This window comes from Neopsephotus bourkii, unplaced genomic scaffold (genome assembly GCF_033783945.1).
Source record: "Neopsephotus bourkii isolate Nb327-2 ecotype Australia unplaced genomic scaffold, CSIRO-AGI_Nbou_v1 NB_1814, whole genome shotgun sequence".
Lineage (NCBI taxonomy): Eukaryota > Metazoa > Chordata > Aves > Psittaciformes > Psittacidae > Neopsephotus > Neopsephotus bourkii.
The window spans coordinates 348644-371260 of NW_026902287.1; the positions used below are offsets into that span (position 1 = coordinate 348644).

The following is a 22617-nucleotide window of genomic DNA, read 5'->3' on the forward strand; positions in this document are numbered from 1 at the left end:
GAACACCACCAGGGATGGAGCATTCACAACTTCCCTGGGCAACCCATTCCAGTGCCTCACCATCCTTACAGTTAAGAACTTCTTCCTTATATCCAATCTAAACTTCCCCTGTTTAAGTTTGAACCCATTACCCATTACAAAATAGTTTGAGAGATTCATACCATTCTAGAACCTGTGCTGTGGTCCTGTTTAAATATAAAGACCTTGTGGAATTACAACATGTAAAATGGCTATGATGTATGCATTCTTTCGTCCTGAAAAGACTGCTTATTCTCTCTTATTCCTAAAATATGTGCACTTTGTAGATGTCATTTGCTTTTTCCTGTCTACCTGTAATTAAGTAGGTACAGTAATTTTCTGCCACTGTGTGTAGTATTGTGTTCTGGAGATATATAAAATACATATATAGGCATGCGTAAACCATATGTAAATATTTTCTTTCTTTTCCACAACAGATTTCAGATCTTGGTAGTTTTTAAAGTTTCATAGTTCTGATCCTGTTTTTCCATTAGTGAGTTTGTCCTGCTAACAGATGTGTCCCTCTGTTCCACTGTATGCTTGAATTTGTTTTTTTCCCCTCTGCCTCACTCTCAGAAAGGCCAATCCAACCTGTGGCAATTTTTGATCACCATGTTGTCCTGAAGTACTCTGACATTAATCCATTCAACTGAAATGGCTTTTTTATTTGTATTTAAACAAATCATCCTCTTGGTTTCAAAAGGTGAACTAGTTGCTGTTGTAAACTCCTAGATGTAGGGACCATGTCGTACTCCATTTGGCAACAACTAGTACGATATTGCAGAATTGTTCAGCCTGGAGAAGAGAAGGCTGTGTGGAGACCTCATAGCAGCCTTCCAGTATCTGAAGGGGGCCTACAGGGATGCTGGGGAGGGACTCTTCATTAGGGACTGTAGTGATAGGACGAGGGGTAATGGGTTAAAACTTAAACAGGGGAAGTTTAGATTGGATATAAGGAAGAAGTTCTTTACTGTCAGGGTGGTGAGGCACTGGAATGGGTTGCCCAGGGAAGCTGTGAATGCTCCATCCCTGGCAGTGTTCCAGGCCAGGTTGGACAGAGCCTTGGGTGACATGGTTTAGTGTGAGGTGTCCCTGCCCATGCAGGGAGGTTGTAACTTGATGATCTTTAGGTCCTTTTCAACCCTAACTATTCGATGATTCTATTTTCTGGGCAAAGCAAAGTAAGGGTGATAGAAGAAAGTTACATAGTTAAATATAGTTTCATGATTTTATTACAGCAGCTGTGAAAGGTTATTAGTCAGCAACTATAAATACAACAGCCCATTTTCAGTGAGAAACACAACCGATTTTCTGCCTGCACATGGGCATAATCACTATTCCAAGCACTTCAGGTATCATCTCTGGGGGTAACAATAAATGCAGCAATGAATGCATTCCAAGTTCTGTCCTTTAGAACCCTGTCAAAGAGGTGATTTTGCTAACAGGGTTAACAGCCAGTTATTTTCATGAAGTAAGCGATAAGCATTAAAATTCAGTGGTACAGTGAGACATTCAAGGGCAGGCTGGACGTGTTTCTGGGAAACCCTACCTAGTGAAGGTGTTGCTGCCCATGACAGCGGGGTTGGACTAGATGACCTTCGGAGATCCCTTCTAACCCAAACTATTCTATGATTCTGTAATTCTAGCACAAGTAACTAATGGCCTTTTCCCAGGCTCCTGAATTCTTCTATAAATTACTGAAATTATTTGTTCGTTACAGAAATACCATGTAAAGCCCTGATAGTGCCTTAATTCTCTGGTGAGGTATGAGCGAGGGCCTGGTTGACCTGACAAACGTACCGCAGGCTCCCCTACTGCTGTACCTCACAACACGTTGCAACGTTAATGACTTCACTGGAGTGTTTCGATGCTGTTGTGTCCTGGGTTTAGCAGTAGCAGTCATTTTTCTCCTTCTCGGTAGCTGGTGCAGTGCTGTGTTTTGACTTTCGGGCTGGGAACAGAGCTGATAAAAATGATGTTTTGGTTTGGCCAAGGACTTTGTGGGCCTCATGCTCTGCCAGGGAGGAGGGAAGATGGGAGGAAGCAAGAGACAGGGCACCTGACCCAAACTGACCAAAGACGTATTCCGTACCACAGCACGTCATGCCCAGGAGGTAACTGGGAGAGGGAGCCGGAAGGGCTTAGTGGACGGCAGGGCTGGAGGAGGTATGGATCGGTGCGTGGTCGGGCGGGGGGGGCGAGCGATCGGTCAGCTGGTGATGAGATGGTGTATTCTCTTCCCTTGTTATTTCCTTTATCATTATTATTCTTGGTGGTAGCAGTAGTGATTTGTGTTATACCTTAGTTACTAAACTGTTCTTATCTCAACCCGTGGGAGTTGCATTCTTTTTGATTCTCCTCTCCATCCCTCTGAGAATAGGGGAGGGCAAGGGGCGGGGGGGAGTGAGTGGACAAGCTGTCTGGATGGGTTAAACCACGACATGTTGTAACAAACACCCTGTACTTCACAGCCGCCGTTGAGGCAGGGCAGACGCCGTCCCGCCGAGGGCCTGCTTCCCGCCCAGGGTGAGGCTCGGTGTGAAGCTCGGGGCCAGTCACACCCCGTATGACCAGCAGCAGCCACCAGGCCTAGCCTCGCCCTCTGCTGCGAGACCCCGCCGTGCTCGGGCCGCCGCCGCTCCTCCCCGGAACGATGGCCCAGCGGCGCGGGCCGCAGCCGGAGGGCTGCCGGCGCACACAAACAGCAGGAGGCGTGCTGCGGCGCTTCCGGGTCGGGGGGTCGCAGCGCGGCGGTTGGGCCTGGCGGCTGGGCCTGGCTGCTGGCGAGGCGGCCCCCGGGTCTGGTGCTGCTCGGCCCTCCCGGCGCCCCTCGGGCTGGGGCTGGGCCTTCGTCACAGCGCGTTCACCCGCTCGGCGCACCGTAACCGGGCGTCCGCTCAGGCGGTGTAGGCTGCCGTGCCTTCGCAGCGGAGAGCGGAGCCGCAGAGATGGAAGAGGAACCCGAACGGACAAAGCGCTGGGAAGGAGGCTACGAGAGAACATGGTAAGCTTCTCTTTTCCCTCCTCACCTTCTTACCGAGGCAGAAAACGCGGATATCTCTCTTCTGCTCACTGACGGTCTGTTCTGCCTAGGGAAATTCTTAAAGAAGATGAATCTGGCTCGCTGAGACCGACCATCGAGAGCATCCTCTTCAAGGCAAAGAGGAAAAGGTATGATGATCTAGGGATGTTGGTCAACAGACAGCTGAACATAAGCCAGCTTGTCCCCAGAAGGAAGACCAAGAAGGCTGATGGCATTCTGGCCTGTATCAGCAGTAGCGTGGCCAAGCAGGGCAAGGACAGTGATTGTCCCCTTGTACTCGGCACCAGTGAGGCTGCACCTCGAATCCTGTGTTCAGCTCTGGGCCCGTCACTACAAGAGAGAGATTTTGGTGCTGGAGCTGGTCCAGACAAGGGCAGCAAAGCTGGTGAAGAGTATGGAATACAAGTCTGATGAGGAACAGCTGAGGGAACTGGGGGGGTTTAGTCTGCAAAAGGGAAGGGTCAAAGGAAGATGGAGGGAGATGGGAATCAGTGTCTCATTGTAAGTAACAAGCAATAGAACAAGAGGTAACGGCCTCAACCTGCACCAGGGCAGATTTAGATTGGATATTAGGAGGAATTTCTCACAGGGTGATCAGGCATTGGAACAGTGGTGGAGGCACCGTCTCTGGAAGTGTTCACAACCCACATAGATGAGGCATGGTACATGGTTTTGTGGTGAACTTGGCAGGCCTGGGATAACAGTTGGACTTGATCTTGAAGGTCTTTTCCAACTTAGTTGATTCTGTGATTCTGTGTGTTGCCATGATGCCTGCCAATGTTCCCGGTTTGGTCAGTTATAAGGGCTTAATTCTCAGATTGGCTCCTCCAAGTTCAGTGAGCCTGTTGGCACCCCTGCTGTGCATTTTTGTGTTCTTACCCCTTCAGAGCTCCTGATATGTGCTGCTTGCCAGCTACTTACTAGCTGTGCCTGAAAAGACAGTAAAATTAATTTTTGCCTATAATGTTAAGACTGAATGTACACAGGCTGGATAGCCTAGATGTATGCTAGCTCATGAGGTGAGGTCTTGATCTAGTGAAACATGGTGCAAAGCACTGCCACTCCAATTTACACTGCCTAGAGAAAATCCTTAAACATTTTTTTAATATTCAAATCATGCTTTGAGCTGGGTTTTGGTATCCCAGCACCAGATTTGTGTTTCAAATTGCCAGAAAAATTGCTCCATAAAATCTAGTCTTGTTTTACTTCCGACTATGTTAAAATACTCAAATGCGGATGAAATTTTAAACGTTAAGAAATAGTTTTTGTTTGTTTTCAGAGAGGCATGAAATCTGTTTGTAATTAAATTGTTGCTTTTTGGTGTAAATAAGTATCTGTGTTTGTAATTGCTTTGTGTTTGTATTGGATTTCTTCCAGACTTTTGGGTTCGGAACCATTCAATTGTTTGCATCTTACTTAAATTATTTTTTGCTTTATTAGACTCGATGAACACCATGGACAAGTTCGACTTGGAATGGTATGTAAATGTCTTAACCCTTGTGTGTCCCCAGTCCAAAACTGATTAGAGGTGGAATGTCTAATCTGAAATACGCTGACTAAATGTGCTTGAGACCAAAGCTTGTGTTTTCCACAAGCCTTTATTTTTTTAAATTCTTTGCTCATTGTCAGTGTTGATTGCATAGCTCAATATATTGAATTTCCTGTGTTTGAGGGAGGAAGTATTTGCTTTTTTAAGTAAATGTAATACTGAACAGTTTGTTTAAATATGCTGTGTGAGTGACTGTCTCTTATGGTGAAAATGCAGATGCGTCACCTTTACGTGGTTATTGATGGATCAAGAGCTATGGAAGACCAAGATTTAAAACCAAACAGGCTTACTTGCACTTTGAAGGTATTTCTGTGCTCAAAATTTGTTTTCTCTTACTAATCCATTCCTTCTCTGTAAACCAGTTCTATTTTGCATTTACATGAATTAAAGTCTTCTGTGACATGCATATCATAAATGCATAGGCTCATCTTTCTTGTTCCTACTTTTTTGTCTCTTATTTCTGTTACTGGTCTGTAATACACCTGTTTTTTTGAATAGTAAAATGTGTATAGCATCAGTTTGATTAGTTTGCCTTCAACAAGCACTTTGGTACCGTAAAAACACTTTGTAGAGACATATTATGGTAAAACACGTTATGAAAAGTGTGGATATTAAGCTGAAGTGTTGCATGTAATAAGGGATGAAAAGAACAAATATGCTTTCATTATGCATCTACATAACTTTTTTCCCTCACAGTTGTGTTTTGATGAATTCTGGTTGAATGGATGCTAGACAGGAGTTCAACTGGACTGCTCCTTCAGACTGTGGAGGACTTAAATGTACATTTTGTACTATGTGGTCTTCTCTTAACCACACTACACATTGAAATCCTGGGGTTTGATGATTTTTGTACAGATTAGTGCTTTTTGGTGGATAGTGAACCTCCATTTGAACCAACAGTAATCTAGAACTTTAACATACAAAGTGAATAAAATAAGAGGAAAATGGAAGGAAGGGCCTATTCCTCTCTCCTCCGTTTTTTTCCAATTTTTTTTTTTAATAACAATTGCAAGCATCATGTTACTTAAATCATGTGGAATAAAACTGTATGTAGTTTTTAATTGCCTTACCTTTTCTTTACAGTTATTGGAGTATTTTGCTGAAGAGTACTTTGACCAAAATCCTATTAGTCAGGTACGTATGACCTGCAAGAAACAAGTAACTGAAAACTACTTTAAAAGTTGGGTCTAGTTTTAACACTATCTAGGAAACTGTTTTCAATTGATGTGTTCCTTACCATCCATTCATCATCAGTCTGGTGAAATGCTGCCTGAACTAATGAAAACAAGAACCCACCTGGCCCCTTTTTCTTAAAAATAAGTTCTAATACAGAAGATCTGGTAAGATTTTTTTCAGGTATTCAGAATTTAGATTTCTTTTTGTACCTTGTGGCAAAAGCACTGGAAATACAGGAACATATGTTAACTGATGCATAGTGTTGTGCCGCTGTTGTTACACTTACGAGAAAATTCATATAGTTAAGTAATTTTGATCCATAAAGAAATATTAGGATAATATACCAGAAATGTAAATCAACTTATTTTTAAACTTATTAAGAAAAGTTTTGTCTTCTTATTTTTTCTCCCTTCTCCAGCTTGGCTTAATTGTAACCAAGAGTAAAAGAGCTGAAAAAATGACAGAGCTTTCAGGTAGGGGAGGTAGTATATTTTCTTTTTAAATTGGAGATGTTTTCATCAGTTGCACTGATATTCTGAGTTCTACCTGGCTGACACTGCTGAAGGTGAACTAGTGTTTACATAACATTTTTAATTTTAAAAAAGTTATTTATCTGACACCAGAGTCCTTATGTTAATGTTTTGATCTAGAATTGTTATGTGCATGTTTGTGATCAAGCCCTACACAGATTGCAACTAAAATACATTCTGTTTCTCCTATAGTTGATTTGGTTATATGTTAATTTTGTGTCTTATGACATCTGTGTGTTCTGTGAAATCAGATTAGATGTTAATAAGCACGGTTTCTTGGCTCCTGCCTTCTGTCTCTAGTAATCCCTATGGTTTCAGAGATGAAGTGTTATTTTTATACTCTTTATTCACTTACAAAACTGGAGCAACCTTATTGAGCAATTTGAGGATCCATCAATCTTTGAACGCTTTGAAGATAAGAGAGGAAACTAAACTCTCTACTGAAACGCTTTGTGAGATTTCACACTCAAGCGTTCAGTGATACGCAACAGGGATTTTATTCTTTCTGACTTCTTAAAAGTTCTAATAGAGTGCTTGCAGAGTAAATGTCTTCCTGTTTAGTATGTTGGTTTACTGTTTTCTACATTCTGATCAAGAAGTTAATTTCTAAGCGAAGCAGTTACAAGTCTCAGTTTGAAAAATATTATTGTACAAGTACACTTGATTAAGTAAATAGTTTAAATATTTCAGTTATTTTAACTTGTTATTTCAGGTGCATTGTTTTTTTCACTTACAGGTAACACAAAAAAGCACTTAACTGCTCTGAAGAAAGCAGTGGATATGAACTGCAGTGGAGAGCCATCTCTGTATAATGCCCTAAATTTGGCTATGCAGACTTTAAAGTTAGTATATAAATGCAGGATTTTTGTTTTCTTTGTTTTCCATAATCAGTATAATGGTGATTGTGAATTTTTTGGAGGGGCAGAGACAGTATTTTTTACAAGTAGCATTGCGCATTGTGCTGACCTTAGTCTCTGAAAGGCAGCTTCATGACTTCTTAAAGTACAAGCTGTTGAGGAGTTAAATATGCTAGTTTTGCAGAAGTTAATTTTCTAACACAAGATGCTTCTATTTAGAGGTGTGTTGCTTATAGAAAGCAACAATATTTTAAAACTAGCTAGGTGGTTTTATGTTGTGTATGACTATGCTGATGGAAGACCCTGCAGGGAGTGGAGTTAATGATGAAGGAAAAGAAGCAGCACTGAATCACAATAATCCGGTGGGAGCTTTGGCATACTTTAGAAAGGTAAATTTTCGGGTAGGATAGATTTAAAAAATTTTTTTGCTATGTGTGGTATAGAGTTGGGAAAAACGTGGAAGACTTACAAGTAATTACAGCTAGAAACATTGGCAGAATAAAGCTAGTAGTAAATGACATAAAAAATGATTTGAATGACTAGTTGGAAGAGAGTTCCATTAAGAACTAAAAAACCAGTTTAAAGTAATGGATTTACACCTATAAACTGATAAGTTATTTTTATTTTAAGAAGTCAGGAAGACTTTCTGCATTGTTGCTAGTTTGAAGGTGAGTTTTACCTCTGAGAGTACAGATAAGGTACTGCGATCGCTTAAGCATTAGAGCGAACAGTTAACAACTACACAATCAAATACTGTGTTTTAGATACTGGAAAGGTTTGGCTTTTGAAAGGTGAAATTCTGCTGCTCAGAGAAGGATTTTACCACAGTCTTATAACTTGTAGGGGACTTCCTATCATGTCACCTTCTCACTTAAGTATCTTAGAAGTCCTTGGAAACTTTCACATACAAGTAGATTAGTGTTTATAAGTAAACTAACCATATACTTTCTTCAGGCACATGCCAGCACATACAAGCAGAGAGGTTTTGGTAGTCTTCAGCAGCCTGACGACATGTGATCCGGCCAACATCTATGATCTGATTAAGGTACAGAAATGAAGTTTTGACTACTACATTGAACATTCAGTTTGACTACTACATTAGACTAAGACAGTTGGAGAGTCGTTGCTGATTAATATTAATTTAAAACTTTGAACCTTTCATTGTTTTCTGTTCTGCACATAAATTCTGTTCTGCACATAAATTCTGCACACATTAAAATATTCCTTCTTTTTCCATTTGAAGTGTTTAAAAGCATTTAAGATCAGAGTGTCTGTCATCAGCCTAAGTGCGGAGGTTCGAGTTTGTACAGTACTTGCCCAAGAAACTGGTGGTATGTATCTGAAGCTCAGTAGTTATACTACTAATACAAGTTCTAAATAAAAAAATAGGTAACTAATTTGTCATATATTCCTTAAGGTATTTTGATATTTAAGGATGAATATTCTGTTGTGCTGGCAGAAAATTTAAGGTTTTCTCAAATGTGCAAGACACACAATATTCAGTGAAATTATCAGTTGGTACCTGCATCTCTAGAGAGCAGAAACGTATATATTTTAAAACCTAGTGTTGCTCATATAAAGCTCTGTCATGTGGAACTGTTGATATTGTTAATATCAATACTAAATTGAGCTTGTTAATATCAATTATTACAGTGGTAACTCTTACAATAACATTACTACAGTGTAATGTTGGAGAAAAAGCCATGGGCTTTCATATCTAATTAAACATTCTTGTTAATCTAAACATTCTTATTAATCTAGAAACTTGTTATTTTCAGTATCGTTAACAGGACTAGTTTTTAGGAACAGGGTTAGCTAATTTTTTTTTTTTTACTTAAGTTATTTTCTGTCATCTGGAGAGATGTTTGTATTCTTACCTGCTGGTAATCTGAGAGTAAGGCATTTCTTTCTTCGTGACAGGAACATACCGTGTTATTTTGGATGAAAGTCATTATAAGGAGCTGCTGATGCATCATGTTCGTCCTCTACCTACCAGTTCAAGTTCTGAGTGCTCTCTTATTCGAATGGGTAGGATATGGTGTTGTTAAAATCCAAGCACAAGATATGCAAGTCTTGTCCTTTTCTTTCTTTGCATCATCTGTGTTAAAGCCATAAAAATATTAGAAGCATAATAAAGACATTGAAAATTGTTTTTTTTTTTATTTTAACATCTATTTTGCTAAATGAGCATAAATTTTCTTAATGTTGTTCCTGCAAAGTAGTCAGCTTTTAAGTAAAATTAAGAACTAAGTAAGGGAAATTATTCAATTTCAATTTGAAAATATGAAGTAGAATTATATTGCTTTTTCAGTAATTCTTGCAACTGTAATACTTAGAAGTTAAGGATGAAAAATTATTTTGTTTCTCCCTCTGGGTTTTTTTTTCCCTGCAGGAGGCAACTATTATAAGCTTTACTGACTAAGAGACATCTATATGGCCATGTAATACGTGTTTGTTAGGAGCACTTTTGTGGTGTTCTTTCAGCAAATGGATTAGGTGCTGTTTCTTTTGATGTATTTCTCAATAAATTTAAGCTTGGAGTTAAATCGGAGTAGGAACTCTCATGCCACAAAATAGAGCACTGATTTCTGACTTTCATCCACACATTTTCACAGATATAAATACTGAAAATATTTATTCGTTATAGGTAAAGCCTGAGCAGCAGTTGGAAACTGCTGACTGCCTGCTTGACATGAGCTGTAAAAAATAAGTGGTGGAAAGAGTGGTATCTTTTGTAGCATCCATAAAGTGCTATAGTCTCATCTGTCAAATACTGCACCTGGAGAAGTGAATATGCGCTTGGTGCCTGCACATAAAAAGATTTTGCCCCCAAATAGAAACTGTTGTTCAAGTAAACATTCATGCAGTGCTCTTTCTGCTTCCCTACCATTGCACATAATTTGCTTTTTAGCTGTTCGTAAGACATGGGTTCCAGTAAGCTGCAATTAATATGAAGTCTATGAAAATGTTTTTTTCAGTTGGAGGGAATACAGTGAGGGATTTGTTGGTGTATGCAGGTAGAGAAGAATTTGATACTAGTAAAGAGTATATTACTTCTGTAATAATAAACTAACAAAAGAGATAGGCATTAATGTTTAGAATAGTCATTGAATTTCTCCATTGAAGTAAGAAACAGAAGGATTAGTTTCATGTTTATAATTGGTAATATGGGATGTTTTTCTCTTCAGGTTTTCCTCAGCATTATATTGCTTCTCTATCTGATCAAGATGCAAAGCCATCCTTTAGCATGGTGTAAGTGGAATTAGAGTTCACTTAGCTGATTACAATTCAATAATAATCAGTCATATTTAGAAAATCCGCTTGTCAGTAAAAATATTGCAAAATAACATGAAAAAAAATAGTAATGTCCTGTGACTTCTCAGTAGAAAATTTAGTTCAATTTGTACATCCAGTATGTACCTATGGTTACATCTATTAAATACACTTTTCAAAATTCACTGGTTTTTTTGTTGGTTTTTTTTTCTTTTTAAGATAGTAAATGGCTTTTAATAGTGTTGTGCGGTGATTAGAACACAAGGGTGCTACAAGGTATCAAAGTGATTACTGCCAATTTTTACTTACGTTTATTGATTAAAATATTTTTGTCACTGTAAAGATAACGATGAGGATGAAGGGTATTCTCTGGAATTAAGTATTTTTTATCTATTTTTTAATGTGACTTTAGAGGGAAGTTTAAAATAGAGGCTTCATATGATTAGTGTACTGGGGCTCTTCTCAGTGAATGGAATCAGTTTTCAGGGATGATAGAAGAGTCTGAATTTTCAGAAGGAAAGTGTTGGCTGTTTGTAAGATTATGTACCAACGTCCATCATAAAAGTCAATACAGAATATTTGCATGTGTAAGGAGAAATGCCAATGCTTCCATCTTTCATAACTTTATTTTATAAAGGTGCATTAGCTCCCTCGTGGGAAAATCTGTTCTTTTTCTGTGGGAAGACGTGGTTACTGATACCTTACTGTTACTAGTTGCTTTCTGAAACTTCCATACACATGGAACTGTTGCATGGAAGCTACTGAAACTTCTGAAAGTATTTACTGTGAGAACTGTGTCATATTTGCACTGTGGCGTTACCTCTTAGACATTAAATTATCTCTCTCTGCTCTAGGCAACTGGAAAACAACAGTGAGCCAGGTCTTTCACTGGGTGGATATTTTTGTCCCCAGTGCAGAGCCAAATACTGTGAACTTCCCGTGGAGTGCAAAATCTGTGGTGAGTAGCAAGAAGAGGTGAGCAGATGAATTAGGAGTTAATGTTGAGAAAATTAAGGGTTAGAAAAATTCAACTACGCTTAGGAATTAAAAACCAGCTCTGCTTTAAGAAGCCTGAGTTCCTGTGTCTTGAGATGTCTACCGTACAAGGGACTTTTAAGGACTATACCTGTAACAGAAGAGCTGTATCATATTCCCTAGTATGTTGTGAACTAAAAACCCTAAAGCAAAGGGAGGAAGAAGGGTGATTCATATATGAATGCTGATAATTTCCTGAAGAATCCTGATTTAACAGACACACCAATATTTCAGACCCCTCAGTGCAAGGCCATGAAGGTAGACTTTGAAGGACCCCTCTGGGAGTGTGTGGGTGAGAGGTTTCAAAACTGAACTCAAGGTCAGGCTGCACAGTGACACATGAAAAGCTATAGGGTTGTAAACAGAAGCCCTTTGGTCTCACAAAAGTTAATGCAACCAGTGGTACCCCTGCCCTGCTTTAATGAGGGTAGGAGGGAGGATCAGCATTAATGCAGTGTGAGCGACAGCTGTCCTCCTGTTTAGGCTTCTACAGGCATACGACTAAATTACAGGTATTACCAAGATGTGTGTATTTGGCAAGAAAATTAAATAACTTTAGCTTGGGTCACCTTGTCCTAGTTTTATGTGAAGGTTTTCATATCAGCATGAGTTGCATTTCAACAAAGCAGTAATGTAACTGGAGAAATCCTGTGTATCAACAACAGATTCCCCACAGCTGTAGCTGTCAGTAGAACAAGAGGTCAGAAGTTTACACTGCATATGAGTGATGCAGAAGTTTGTGCCAGCCCATACCCCAGCTAACCTGTTGGCATAGTTTAACCCCAGCTGACAACTGGCTCCCACCCAGCCACTCTCTCACTGCTGGTGGGATTGGGCAGAAAATCAGAAGAGTAAAGTGAAAAAACTAGTGGGCTGAGGTAAAGACAGCTTAATAGGTAGAGCCAAAAACATGAGCACAAACTAAGCAAAGTAAGGAATTAATTTACTGCTTCCCATCGGCAGCCATCTCCAGGAAAGCAGGTCTCTTGTCACATCTGACAGTTACTTGGGAAGACATGCCATAACTCCAAGTGTCCTCCCGCTTCCTTCCTCTTCCCCAGCTTTCTATGCTGAACATGACACCGTATGGTGTGGGAAATCCCTGTGATCAGTTGGGGTGAGCTGTCCCAGCTGTGTCCCCTCCTAGCTCTTTGTGCACCTGCTCAATGGTGGGGTGGGGTGAGGAGCTGAAAAAGCCTTGACTCTTCGTAAGCTCAGCAGTAATGAAAACATCCCTGAATTACCACTGATTCCAGCACAGATCCAAAACAGAGCCTAGACCCACTATGGAGAAAATTTACCCCAGTCAAAACAAGTAGACCTGTGTTAGTTGAAACAGAGCTGTGGCGTGGTACTGTGGTATTATAGCAGGCCGAAGAAGAGCTTTGTAATTAGGCATCATTTTAACTGGTGACATGAAATAGCAGAACTATAGTTTCCAAACAGGAGTTTGGAACAGGAGTGCATTTAGATTGAAACAGATTGCTCCTCTATGGTTGCATTTTGCTTATGGCATGAGGATGAAAAACTTGCTAACTTTACAACTGTGCATTGTAAATAAAATATTGAGCTAAACCTTTTCATTAGAAATTTGGGCTTCTTCATATTTGGGTTTAACTCTGGAAAGGATTACAGGTTTGGATTATGCAAACTAAGAAACAATTTCATGGTTTTTAGTTCTTAAATGTTCTGAACCACTGAGTAATTTAAAAATATCTCCTCTCCCCCCCCCCCCCTTTGTTTAATACAGAAAAGCTTTTCAGTAAGTTCTCTCGTGCCAATTTTGATGTCTCCTTATTTGCAGGTCTCACATTAGTCTCTGCACCTCATCTGGCTCGGTCTTACCATCACTTGTTTCCTTTGGATGCCTTTCAGGAAGTTCCTCTGGCAGAGTATCAGGGGGAACGGTATGCAAATCATATTTGTGATAATGAGTGTACTTGTGGACCCTGTAATTTTTTGATCACGAAAGTAAGAATAGCTGGCAGTAGCTTCTTTGGTGTGGAAACAGTATTGAATGTTTGGGTGGTTTGGGGCACCTACAGTAAGAAATATTTGTTGTTGCCGTAAATGGTTATCCTGTGTGTTCAGTTGAATAGATGAAATAATTGCTGTAAGTTGTTACTATGTATGAGATGTTTCTTAAACACTTTCATCCAATCATGACCTTTTTTTCAGTTAAAATACACTATTTTGCTTTTAGGTGCTGTCAAGGCTGCCAGGGAGAAATAAAAGATCAAAATGTAAGTATTTTGAACTGCACTGGAATTCTCATTGAGTGTCAGAAGTAGAGATGATTCTTTAGTATAGTCTTCTGAAGATGAGAAAAATATGTGTGGAAGTTTATCTCATGGTTAACTTCTGTGTTATAGAATCATGCCTTTTAGACTGCAAAGACTATAAAGGTGCATGGGAAGGGATTTCCTATACAGTTGCATAAATGAGCTTCCACTCAGCCATTTGGAGGCATGTACAGTGGTTCGAGCTCAGCCCTTTTGGACATACTTGCTGTTAGAAACTTTAATTAACTGGGTTTCTGTAATGTTAGGAGTACAGTCTATTTACAGTGTCTTGATGACACAGCTGTTGACCTAGTGCAGGAATATTTCTTTTTCATCTTTAATCTAATTTTGACTTGGTTTTGTATCTTTTCCACACAGGTTTACATATGTAAAGTGTGTGAGAATGTATTTTGCGTGGATTGCGATCTATTTATTCATGATTGTCTGCACTGCTGTCCTGGGTGTGTTCATGGGAACTCTGCTGCCACGTCTGCATGATATCAGTGTAATTCCTGCATAAATCTGGTTTGCATATTCAGCCATGGCTTTCAGTGAGGCACTTCAAAGCAACGAGGACATAGATGATAACAGAAGGATGAACACTGGCTTGGGAGCAAATTTTTTTACTAATGTATTAATGCTTTTGCTACTTGTAATATATTATTGGATTATGTATATCTATTTTCTTTGTTCTTGTCCAAAAGCTTTGGTTTTCGGAATGTTACTCTGAGTAATATGTATATTTATAAATGTGAAAGTGATAAAACTGGTTTTATGGTAATGTGGCAATTCACCTTCCAATTTATGTTCAGAAGTCCTGAAAATATGTTTTATATATCCATTTATATTTCCATAAGCTCCAGGTTTCAGTGGATGATACAGTTTTATAGATCAAAATTATTATTTTTTTAAAGTACTTCATTAATAAAGATGTTTTTGAGCAATTAATTGGGAGACATTTCAGATAGGAATTTCAAGTAGCATGGCTATTCACCTTGGATTTCAGTAGGGCAATTCAAATCAGGTGTTACACATGTGCTGAAAACAAATTTTGGGTTTTAATGGTACAACTCAAACCCAGCTGAACTCTGCGACTGCTGTGTCTGTTGTTGACTGGTGTAAGTCTCACTTCCTTGTGGGAGTGCAAGGTTACTGAAAGGCAATGAATTTGCAAAGGTCTAAGACCTGAGTTTTTAGAATTATTGTTTGATGGTCACAGTATTGAAGACAGTGATGTTATTTTGGCTAAACCCCCAGAGCAACAGACAAGGTGGGGGAAGAAGTGGAAGCATGTGTCCTTATCCCCACATTGAGGAATGGAAATTGAGACAAATGCAAGATGCTCTTTGCCATTTTGAACAGTGCATGTTCAAAGCGTCATTACAATCTGAACTTGTGAGAATGTAACTGTCTCAGTGAGAGGAGGTTGTGATGGCGCAGTGCCTAAAGCAGCATGCCACATTTGATTTTCTGAAGTCGTGACATCTGTAATAATACATCCTGAATAACTCAGTCACTGATGTGTCTGACTTGATTTTTTTAAATTGTGACCCTCATTGCCAGATTTGGAACAGCACTAATCTAATCTGACCACTGACTCTTAAAAGCACAAATGAAAAAAGCAAACCTTTGCCTTTAGTTTTCAAGCTCACCGCTTACAAACAATACATGCTATTTTTTATAGGCAGCTTTCAAGTTCTTTCAATACGCAGATTCCCAGTTGTTAGCATTAACTTCTGTGCTTTTTCTACTGTATGGCTGCATGCTGCAGTAATTCTATTGTGTTGGCAGGAAAATGAGTGTTTCGGCAATTGTGTTTTATTGTGTGCTGAGTCAAACAATCCCTATAAATCCTTTGTGCTACCAGGTGATTGCAGTGCCTGTTACTCTAAGAGTGTTGTAAGATCTAGCAGAAAAAGGGCATAGTCATGGATTTTGGTGTGCTCTGGTTTCTTAGAAAGCATGTTTCTTAGTCTGATAGTGGTGATGCCTTGTTAGCAGTTTTCTGATAATATTTTCATCTTCACAGTCAGCATTTCCTAATGAAAAAAGGGGTTCGTTGAAACACTTTAAATTTGTTCTAGAGAAGCTAAAAATAAAAAAAAATAAAAACCACTCCAAAACAAAATAAATCCCTACATTCAAAGTTTGAAAAGTAAAACTATTCACAAGCATTTGAAACAAAAAAACATGTAATGAGCCCTTCTGAATCCAGCTGTCGTATGTCACATTCAGGATTCGGAACAGAGCTATAAGATACCTCTTTCAACATCATGATATACTGTTTTCCAGGCCACTGCTACCAGTGGCCACTGTAACATATACTGCTGCTACCACTGTCTCCTAAAACAGTATACTGTAATCACTAGGTTCTGGTGTTGTTATTCACATAAAAAAGGCCAGGGAATACAAGAGCTGTTAAAATAACATAAATGAAATCACATGGGGTTAAAAGGCATAAAATCTATCATGGTAAAAAGACAGAAAATTGTTTCAGGAAAGTAAAAAATATTTATTGCTACAGCGCTTTCTAAATACATTTGACTAAAGGTCTTCAAGAAATAGGTAATTTCAGTGCACACAATTACTAGTCTCAAGTTCACTTGTTATCAGAGACAGATCAATGTTAACAAAGTGTTAAGATTAATTTCTTGAAAAAATTCTGATCTTCCCCATTAACCACCTGGGAATATGAAACATACAACTCTGAGTAGGAAAGATCTGTACCTGGCTGAATGAATTACTCAACTGCAAACAAATCAGATACTGCTTTGGAAAAGAGAAATCCCCAAGACAATACAATTTGGTTCTATAAGGAACTGAACAATATCCTGTAGAATTCTAAACACAGGATTTCAAATAAAAGCTCAAGCACTGAAGTAGTGAGAACAGACTCACTCCACCATATCAAACTGAAATGTTGATCTCGACCTGAAAAGAAGTTCAGCTACACATCCTGCAATCCCACTGTATGAGGAAGGAGTTGCTTCTGAACATGTGCACATAGATGAGAAGACTGCATGTCACGTAACCTTTTATTTTCAAAGTAGCCCATAAACAAATAAGGTTAACTCTTGGTAATCTGAGTAAGCCGTGCTGTTAATCCTGATGTAGAGGCATGCTGTAGTTAAACCTCTCATTACAGAAATAAAATACTTGCCTCTGTTCTAGCCAAGATGGTTGCTATTCCACAGCTGATAAGCAAAGAAAGGATTAATATTGGATGAAGTGGTCTTCGTAGAGATTTAAGAGTGGGTGGAAGTCCCAAGGCTCCCAGTTTTTTCACAGAACTCAGAACTTGTTGAGAGCTTGCAAAATGAACTGTAGTTTCAGATTGGTCAAGCCACACTGTATCTTCATTTAGCCCAAAAGGATGATACTTACAACTCTTTCAAAACAATCATGGATGTTCAGTTATTTTGCATGTGTTTGTCGCTCCAGCGCTGCTTCCATTCGACTTTGTTTTAAACCCTACAGGGTACAATTTAGCAAAATAATCTTGGTTTTACTAACATAGAAATAAAAGATTTAGCCACACGACAACACATTTTTTTACAATAGTCTTTCAGCCCTTTACAAATCAAGGATAGCTTTGTACTCTTCGGGGAAATCAGAATGGGTGGTGTTAAAAGGACAAAAGCCAAACTACACGTCTTCTTTATAATTAGCAGCTCTGCAGTGTAATTTCAATCCACAACTACATGTAATCTGAAAAAAACAAATTCCAAACCTAGTCCTTTGAAGGCAACCTACGGCACCAGATCTCCCCTTTCCAACTTCCCCAGTGGAAAGAGTTTTAATTCCTTCTGTAATTTTTTCTTAAGTGTACAAAGGAAATAGAAATCAATACTCCATGCCACAGATTTTTCACAAATACACTGACAGCTCCTGCTGCACCTTCACAGTCACCTGAAACAATTACTGATGAATACTCTGCAAAATTCATAGAATAGAATCACAGAATAGTTTGGGTTTGATGTCAAATCTGATCAAAAACGTGGTATTACCACTGACAAATACATAGAAGACCACTGATTAATAAACATATTCAGATTTACTCCACCTCTCTGCAAAGACAGAACTGGTTGTTTCAGAGTAGCTATAAAAAGTACTTAATGGGACCACTCCAGTGAAGCAAAGAACTAAACCATCACCTATGCATATACGCTGGCTCATGTGACTCATACTCAAGCACAAAAATACTTATACAATATAGAATACCCTTAAATACAGCTATCAGAAGTTAGAATAAGAGATCTAAAAAGCAGCCTAACTTATTGCTGAAAACAGCAGCAGCAACACAAAAGCAAAATTACAGAGACACTCCAAGACAAAACTAGCACATACCAGGTAATACCCAGTGTGATAACCACTCATATACCAGGCTATCAGCATGCTCCCCAGTGCTTCATCATCCTCAGAATCCGGCCTCATAGGCGGTGGAGGAGGAATCCACTAGGAAATGAAAAAAGAAAATGTCTGTGTTTCAGTAGGGCATACCCCAGATTAAACACCAACCAGTTCTAGATCAAAGATCAAAATATAAAACTGAAAAACATGAGTATATACTCAATGCATGTGCTGAAAAGGAGTTAAACAAGATCATCTTTTCTCAAGGAAACAAGCAAGCAAAAAAAAGTAAGTTCAAAGCCTGGGAGAAACAGGATTCCTGTAGGATGGCTGCACACAAACATTTTTATTCTCTGGCACTTTCTTCCTCATTCTCCTGTGACTTACCAGTGGTCCTGCTGGGAAGGGTGTGGGCCAGCAAGACAAAAACGATGGAGGTGCCCTGAACTTTGATCCAGACTACAGTGAAAGAATTAAATATTGCAAATTGAAAAGAGATTTCAGGCATTATGATTTTACAAGAGAATTATTTGAAGCAATTCACGTACCTTGAACTAAAGAAACATCCAACCCCATCCCAGCAATTTAATGAAACTACAGAGACTACACAAACTAGCTGCTTCTGTGGAGCACTCCATGACTGGAAAAGTAAAACTGAACATTACACATGCTACTGCAGTAAACACTGCTGAAACACGATCCTGGTCAATACAAGCATTTAAGAAAGTTTTCTGAACAGAAGTCGGTGGTTGCACTGGCAAATGAAAAAGATGTTTGCCCACAGGCAAACAGGCAATTTCGGTGCTCCTGTGTGGCTGGGGACATACGCTGACTAAATTCCAGTATGCTTGTGAATATCTTTAAAATGAGCTTAGTTACAAATCTATTGATGTGAAAGAAAAAAAGATGGAAGAAAACCTTACAAAAAAAGATTTTGCACAAACAGTGACATTTAGAAGACATAATGCTGTGTTCAAGTGCACTATCATTTAGACTCCTACACAACGGGAAAACTGAAGAGTGTATTAATACCACAGTCCTCATAATTCACTAGATAAGCTGCAGCTGAGAGCTCCTATGACACCTGGACACCACTTTTGCTGCCTTCAATGCCAATGCAATTTTAACAGCACTATCATGAGCCAAGAAACAGCATCCCTCCTTAAAGTTACAAGGCATTCATAAAGCAGATGTTAGCCAGGGGGAAGACTTCTCACTAGACAGTAGCACTGCAAAGTAGCTAGACTACTGAGAAGTGACATACCGACAGCACCACATGCATATCTGTATACACATTCTCAAAAGGCTGTTATCTGGTTTCTAGACAATAATGAATCTCAGCCTGTTGGCTCAGAATCTGTAGTAATAATACTAGGCTTAACAGTGGTATATGAATTATTAAGGCTGAGGTTACCCTTCCCAGGCCTGGGACTCCTGGTGGTACAGGAAAACGTAGGTTTTGAGGCAAGAATCTTCCTTTCATGAAGCTGTTTTTGTTTCCAGGCGACTGAGATCCTTCACTTCCATCTGTTGAACACGGAGTCTCGTTCTCATTCTAGGAGACAAAGACATTCTTATGAGATGCACTGAAGAGGATTGCTAGCTTGAGAAGCCCCATTTCACCCCTCTCTCTCTGTAGCCCTCCCAGTCCTACCCAGGAAAGATCTTACTACCTCAGAAACTTATCTGCTCACCACTTTATCTGTTATCTTTCACTTGTGAATTTCTTCTTGTCCCCTCCCTTTCTTCCATGCTGAGTTCAAGAAGTAAGGGGCTGTTTTCATTCCCTTTATCAGCTTGTGTCCTTTCACAATGGAATCGGGTATCGATTCTCACTCCGAACACCACAGTGGTACCACAAATACTTAGAAAGTTGTTTCTCCCACTTCCTCTTTTCAGAAGAGCAAAAGTGTCCCTCACCTCCCCAGAACTCCCCATCCCATTTACTATTTCATCGATGGCTGCAGGAAGTAGATCAGTCAGGCTCTTCTCCTCCTGGTTTCCATATCCCGTGTAAGTAACAACACACGTGCCTCTTTTGTGATTGATGGAGACAATAGTTGCTAAGTACACATTACCGTCCTCAGACCAAACAGCATTACAGCTGTCACCAACTTTCCACTGCAACAGAAGAGAGGCGAGTAAATACCTACACCAATAACCAGAGAGAAAGATTCCTTTTCCTAAACTATTTTTTGCCCCACCCACCAGGAAGATGACTCCCACCCGGGTTTTTTTTTCCTCTGCATTAGCGTAATTACACTGTTCAGTGTAATCTCTAAGTAAAGTTTCAAATGCTATCAACCCTACCACAGAACATTACCCTCAAGGTTACACAGAAGCTACCAGTAAGCACCACAGCAGAAGCATCGCTAGCATTCATAGATAAGATGACCTGTTTCGAGGACACCTTGTTGGTTCTCCTTTTGTTTTTGTTCTTTTTATTGTTCCTTCTCTTCATCCCCTGGTGGTGCTCCTGTTTGCTCGAAAGCTCCGAACATTCCTCGTTCTTTAAGGCGTTCTTCGGGAACATAAAGGAGGAACACGATAAGCGACCATCCACCAGTCTGGGCCCGCAGCGCTCTAGCCACCCCCCTTACCTTGAAAGAGACTACAGCCTTATCATACGCCTTGATGAGAGCCGCATCATCCCATACATCCGAATCGTCGCTCTGCAGAGGCCACAGACCGCTTTAACGCGCTCCGAGTCCCGCTCCCCCCCCCCCCGGACCAGCCCCATCCCGCGCTACGCCCACCTGCCCGGTGCCGCGCTTGAACAGCACCTGCTCCGCCATGGCCGGGCTCTAACCACGCTGCCACTCGTCACTTCCGGCGCGCAGCCAGTCTGCCACGCTGCAGGCAGCGTCGGGCGTCAGTTATGCGCGCAGCGGTGGCGGGCGGGGCCGGATTAACCCTGCTGTGCTCGCAGCGCTGAACGGAGCGGTGCGCTGGGCCCGCACAGCCTGGCGAGGGCCGTAGCGGGGCGGCGGCAGCTCGGGGCAGTCAAAGACACCTGCTGGTTTCCCACCAGCTGCCAGACCAAGCCACCTTGTCGTGGTTGAAGCCCAGCCGGTAAGTCAGCACCATGCAGCCGCTTGCTCACTTCCCTCTTACTCTCCTCCCGGTGGGACGGGAAGTAGAATTGCGAGAATGTAACTCCCACGGGTTGAGGTTAAGAACAGTCCAGTAACTAAGGTATAACACAAAACCACTGTAAGGTAAGTAATAAGGGGAGAGAATATAAAACTAAAAAGGGAAAATAAATAATAATAAAATAATAAACAATAAACACAAGTGATGCACAATACAACTGCTCACCACCTGCCAACTGCTACTCAGCCAGACCCGAGCAACAATCACAGTATCACAGTATGTTAGAGATTGGAAGGGACCTCAAAAGATCATCTAGTCCAATCCCCCTGCCGGAGCAGGAACACCTAGATAAGGTTACACAGGAACGTGTCCAGGTGGGTTTTGAATGTCTCCAAAGAAGGAGATTCCACAACCTCCCTGGGCAGCCTGTTCCAGTGTTCCATCACCCTCACTGAGAAGAAGTTTCTTCTCAGGTTTAAGTGGAACCTCTTGTGTTCCAGTTTGTACCCATTTCCCCTTGTCCTATCATTGTTTGCCACTGAGAAGAGCCTGGCTCCATCCTCGTGACACTCCCCCTTTATATATTTATATACACTAATAAGGTCACCCCTCAGTCTCCTCTTCTCCAAACTATAGAGACCCAGCTCCCTCAGTCTTTCCTCATAAGGGAGATGCTCCACTCCCTTAATCATCTTAGTTGCCCTGCGCTGGACTCTCTCCAGCAGGTCCCTGTCCTTCTTAAACTGAGGGGCCCAGAACTGGACACAATATTCCAGATGAGGTCTCACCAGGGCTGAGTAGAGGGGAAGGAGGACCTCTCTCGACCTAGTAACCACCCCCCTTCTAATACAACCCAGGATGCCATTGGCCTTCTTGGCCACAAGGGCACAGTGTCGGCTCATGGTCACCCTGTCGTCCACCAGGACCCCCAGGTCCCTCTCCCCTACACTGCTCTCTAACAGGTCGTTCCCCAACCTATACTGGAACCTGGGGTTGTTCCTGCCCAGATGCAGGACTCTACACTTTCCCTTGTTATATTTCATCAAGTTATTCCCTGCCCAACTCTCCAGCCTGTCCAGGTCTCGCTGGATGGCAGCACAGCCTTCTGGCGTGTCGGCCACCCCTCCCAGCTTAGTGTCATCAGCAAACTTGCTGATAGTACACTCAATTCCCTCATCTAAGTCATTGATGAATATATTAAATAATACTGGGCCCAGTACCGACCCTTGAGGCACTCCACTAGATAGAGGCCTCCAACTAGACTCCGCCCCATAGACTACAACTCTCTGGCTTCTCTCCTTCAGCCAGTTCACAGTCCACCTCACTACCCGATCATCCAGACCACACTTCCTCAATTTAGCTGCGAGGATGCTGTGGGAGACTGTGTCAAACGCTTTGCTGAAGTCAAGGT

At 40.8% G+C, this 22617-nt stretch overlaps 2 protein-coding genes across 6 annotated transcripts; one reads left to right on the forward strand and one right to left on the reverse strand.

The window, feature by feature from the left end:
* The first annotated feature begins 2855 nt into the window (after window positions 1-2855).
* On the forward strand, window positions 2856-14440 carry GTF2H2 (general transcription factor IIH subunit 2). 2 transcript variants are annotated; one of them, XM_061342745.1, is made up of 15 exons: window positions 2856-3022; window positions 3112-3189; window positions 4502-4538; window positions 4827-4913; window positions 5694-5744; window positions 6205-6259; window positions 7053-7158; window positions 8128-8218; window positions 8417-8504; window positions 9094-9201; window positions 10362-10425; window positions 11301-11404; window positions 13286-13388; window positions 13685-13724; window positions 14142-14440. In XM_061342745.1, exons 1-15 carry the CDS (start codon window positions 2967-2969, stop codon window positions 14259-14261), a joined length of 1188 nt encoding a protein of 395 aa, XP_061198729.1. In that variant the 5' UTR covers window positions 2856-2966; the 3' UTR covers window positions 14262-14440. The 2 variants fall into 2 exon arrangements, with proteins under 2 accessions (XP_061198729.1, XP_061198730.1); XM_061342746.1 differs by lacking the exon at window positions 5694-5744.
* A 1920-nt stretch (window positions 14441-16360) lies between these two features.
* On the reverse strand, window positions 16361-20954 carry SMN2 (survival of motor neuron 2, centromeric). Of its 4 annotated transcripts, XM_061342685.1 has the most exons (8): window positions 20870-20954; window positions 20714-20785; window positions 20509-20634; window positions 20061-20234; window positions 19528-19668; window positions 18501-18572; window positions 18111-18218; window positions 16361-17234 (listed from the first exon to the last, which is right to left on the reverse strand). In XM_061342685.1, exons 1-8 carry the CDS (start codon window positions 20906-20908, stop codon window positions 17178-17180), a joined length of 789 nt encoding a protein of 262 aa, XP_061198669.1. In that variant the 5' UTR covers window positions 20909-20954; the 3' UTR covers window positions 16361-17177. The 4 variants fall into 4 exon arrangements, with proteins under 4 accessions (XP_061198669.1, XP_061198670.1, XP_061198668.1 ...); XM_061342686.1 differs by lacking the exon at window positions 18501-18572; XM_061342684.1 differs by lacking the exon at window positions 16361-17234 and having other exon boundaries at window positions 17270-18218.
* Between the last annotated feature and the right edge of the window lie 1663 nt (window positions 20955-22617).

Bases quoted from the DNA above. Each gene is read 5' to 3' on its own strand.
- GTF2H2 (XM_061342745.1), top strand. From the start codon at position 2,967: ATGGAAGAGGAACCCGAACGGACAAAGCGCTGGGAAGGAGGCTACGAG. The intron at 3,023-3,111 runs GTAAGCTTCTCT...TGTTCTGCCTAG, and splicing joins GGAGGCTACGAGAGAACATG to GGAAATTCTTAAAGAAGATG. The intron at 8,505-9,093 runs GTATGTATCTGA...TCTTCGTGACAG, and splicing joins ACTTGCCCAAGAAACTGGTG to GAACATACCGTGTTATTTTG.
- SMN2 (XM_061342684.1), bottom strand. From the start codon at position 20,908: ATGGCGGAGCAGGTGCTGTTCAAGCGCGGCACCGGGCAG. The intron at 20,786-20,869 runs GTGGGCGTAGCG...TGGCCTCTGCAG, and splicing joins TCAAGCGCGGCACCGGGCAG to AGCGACGATTCGGATGTATG. The intron at 20,235-20,508 runs GTCATCTTATCT...CTTCTGTTGCAG, and splicing joins ACAAGGTGTCCTCGAAACAG to TGGAAAGTTGGTGACAGCTG.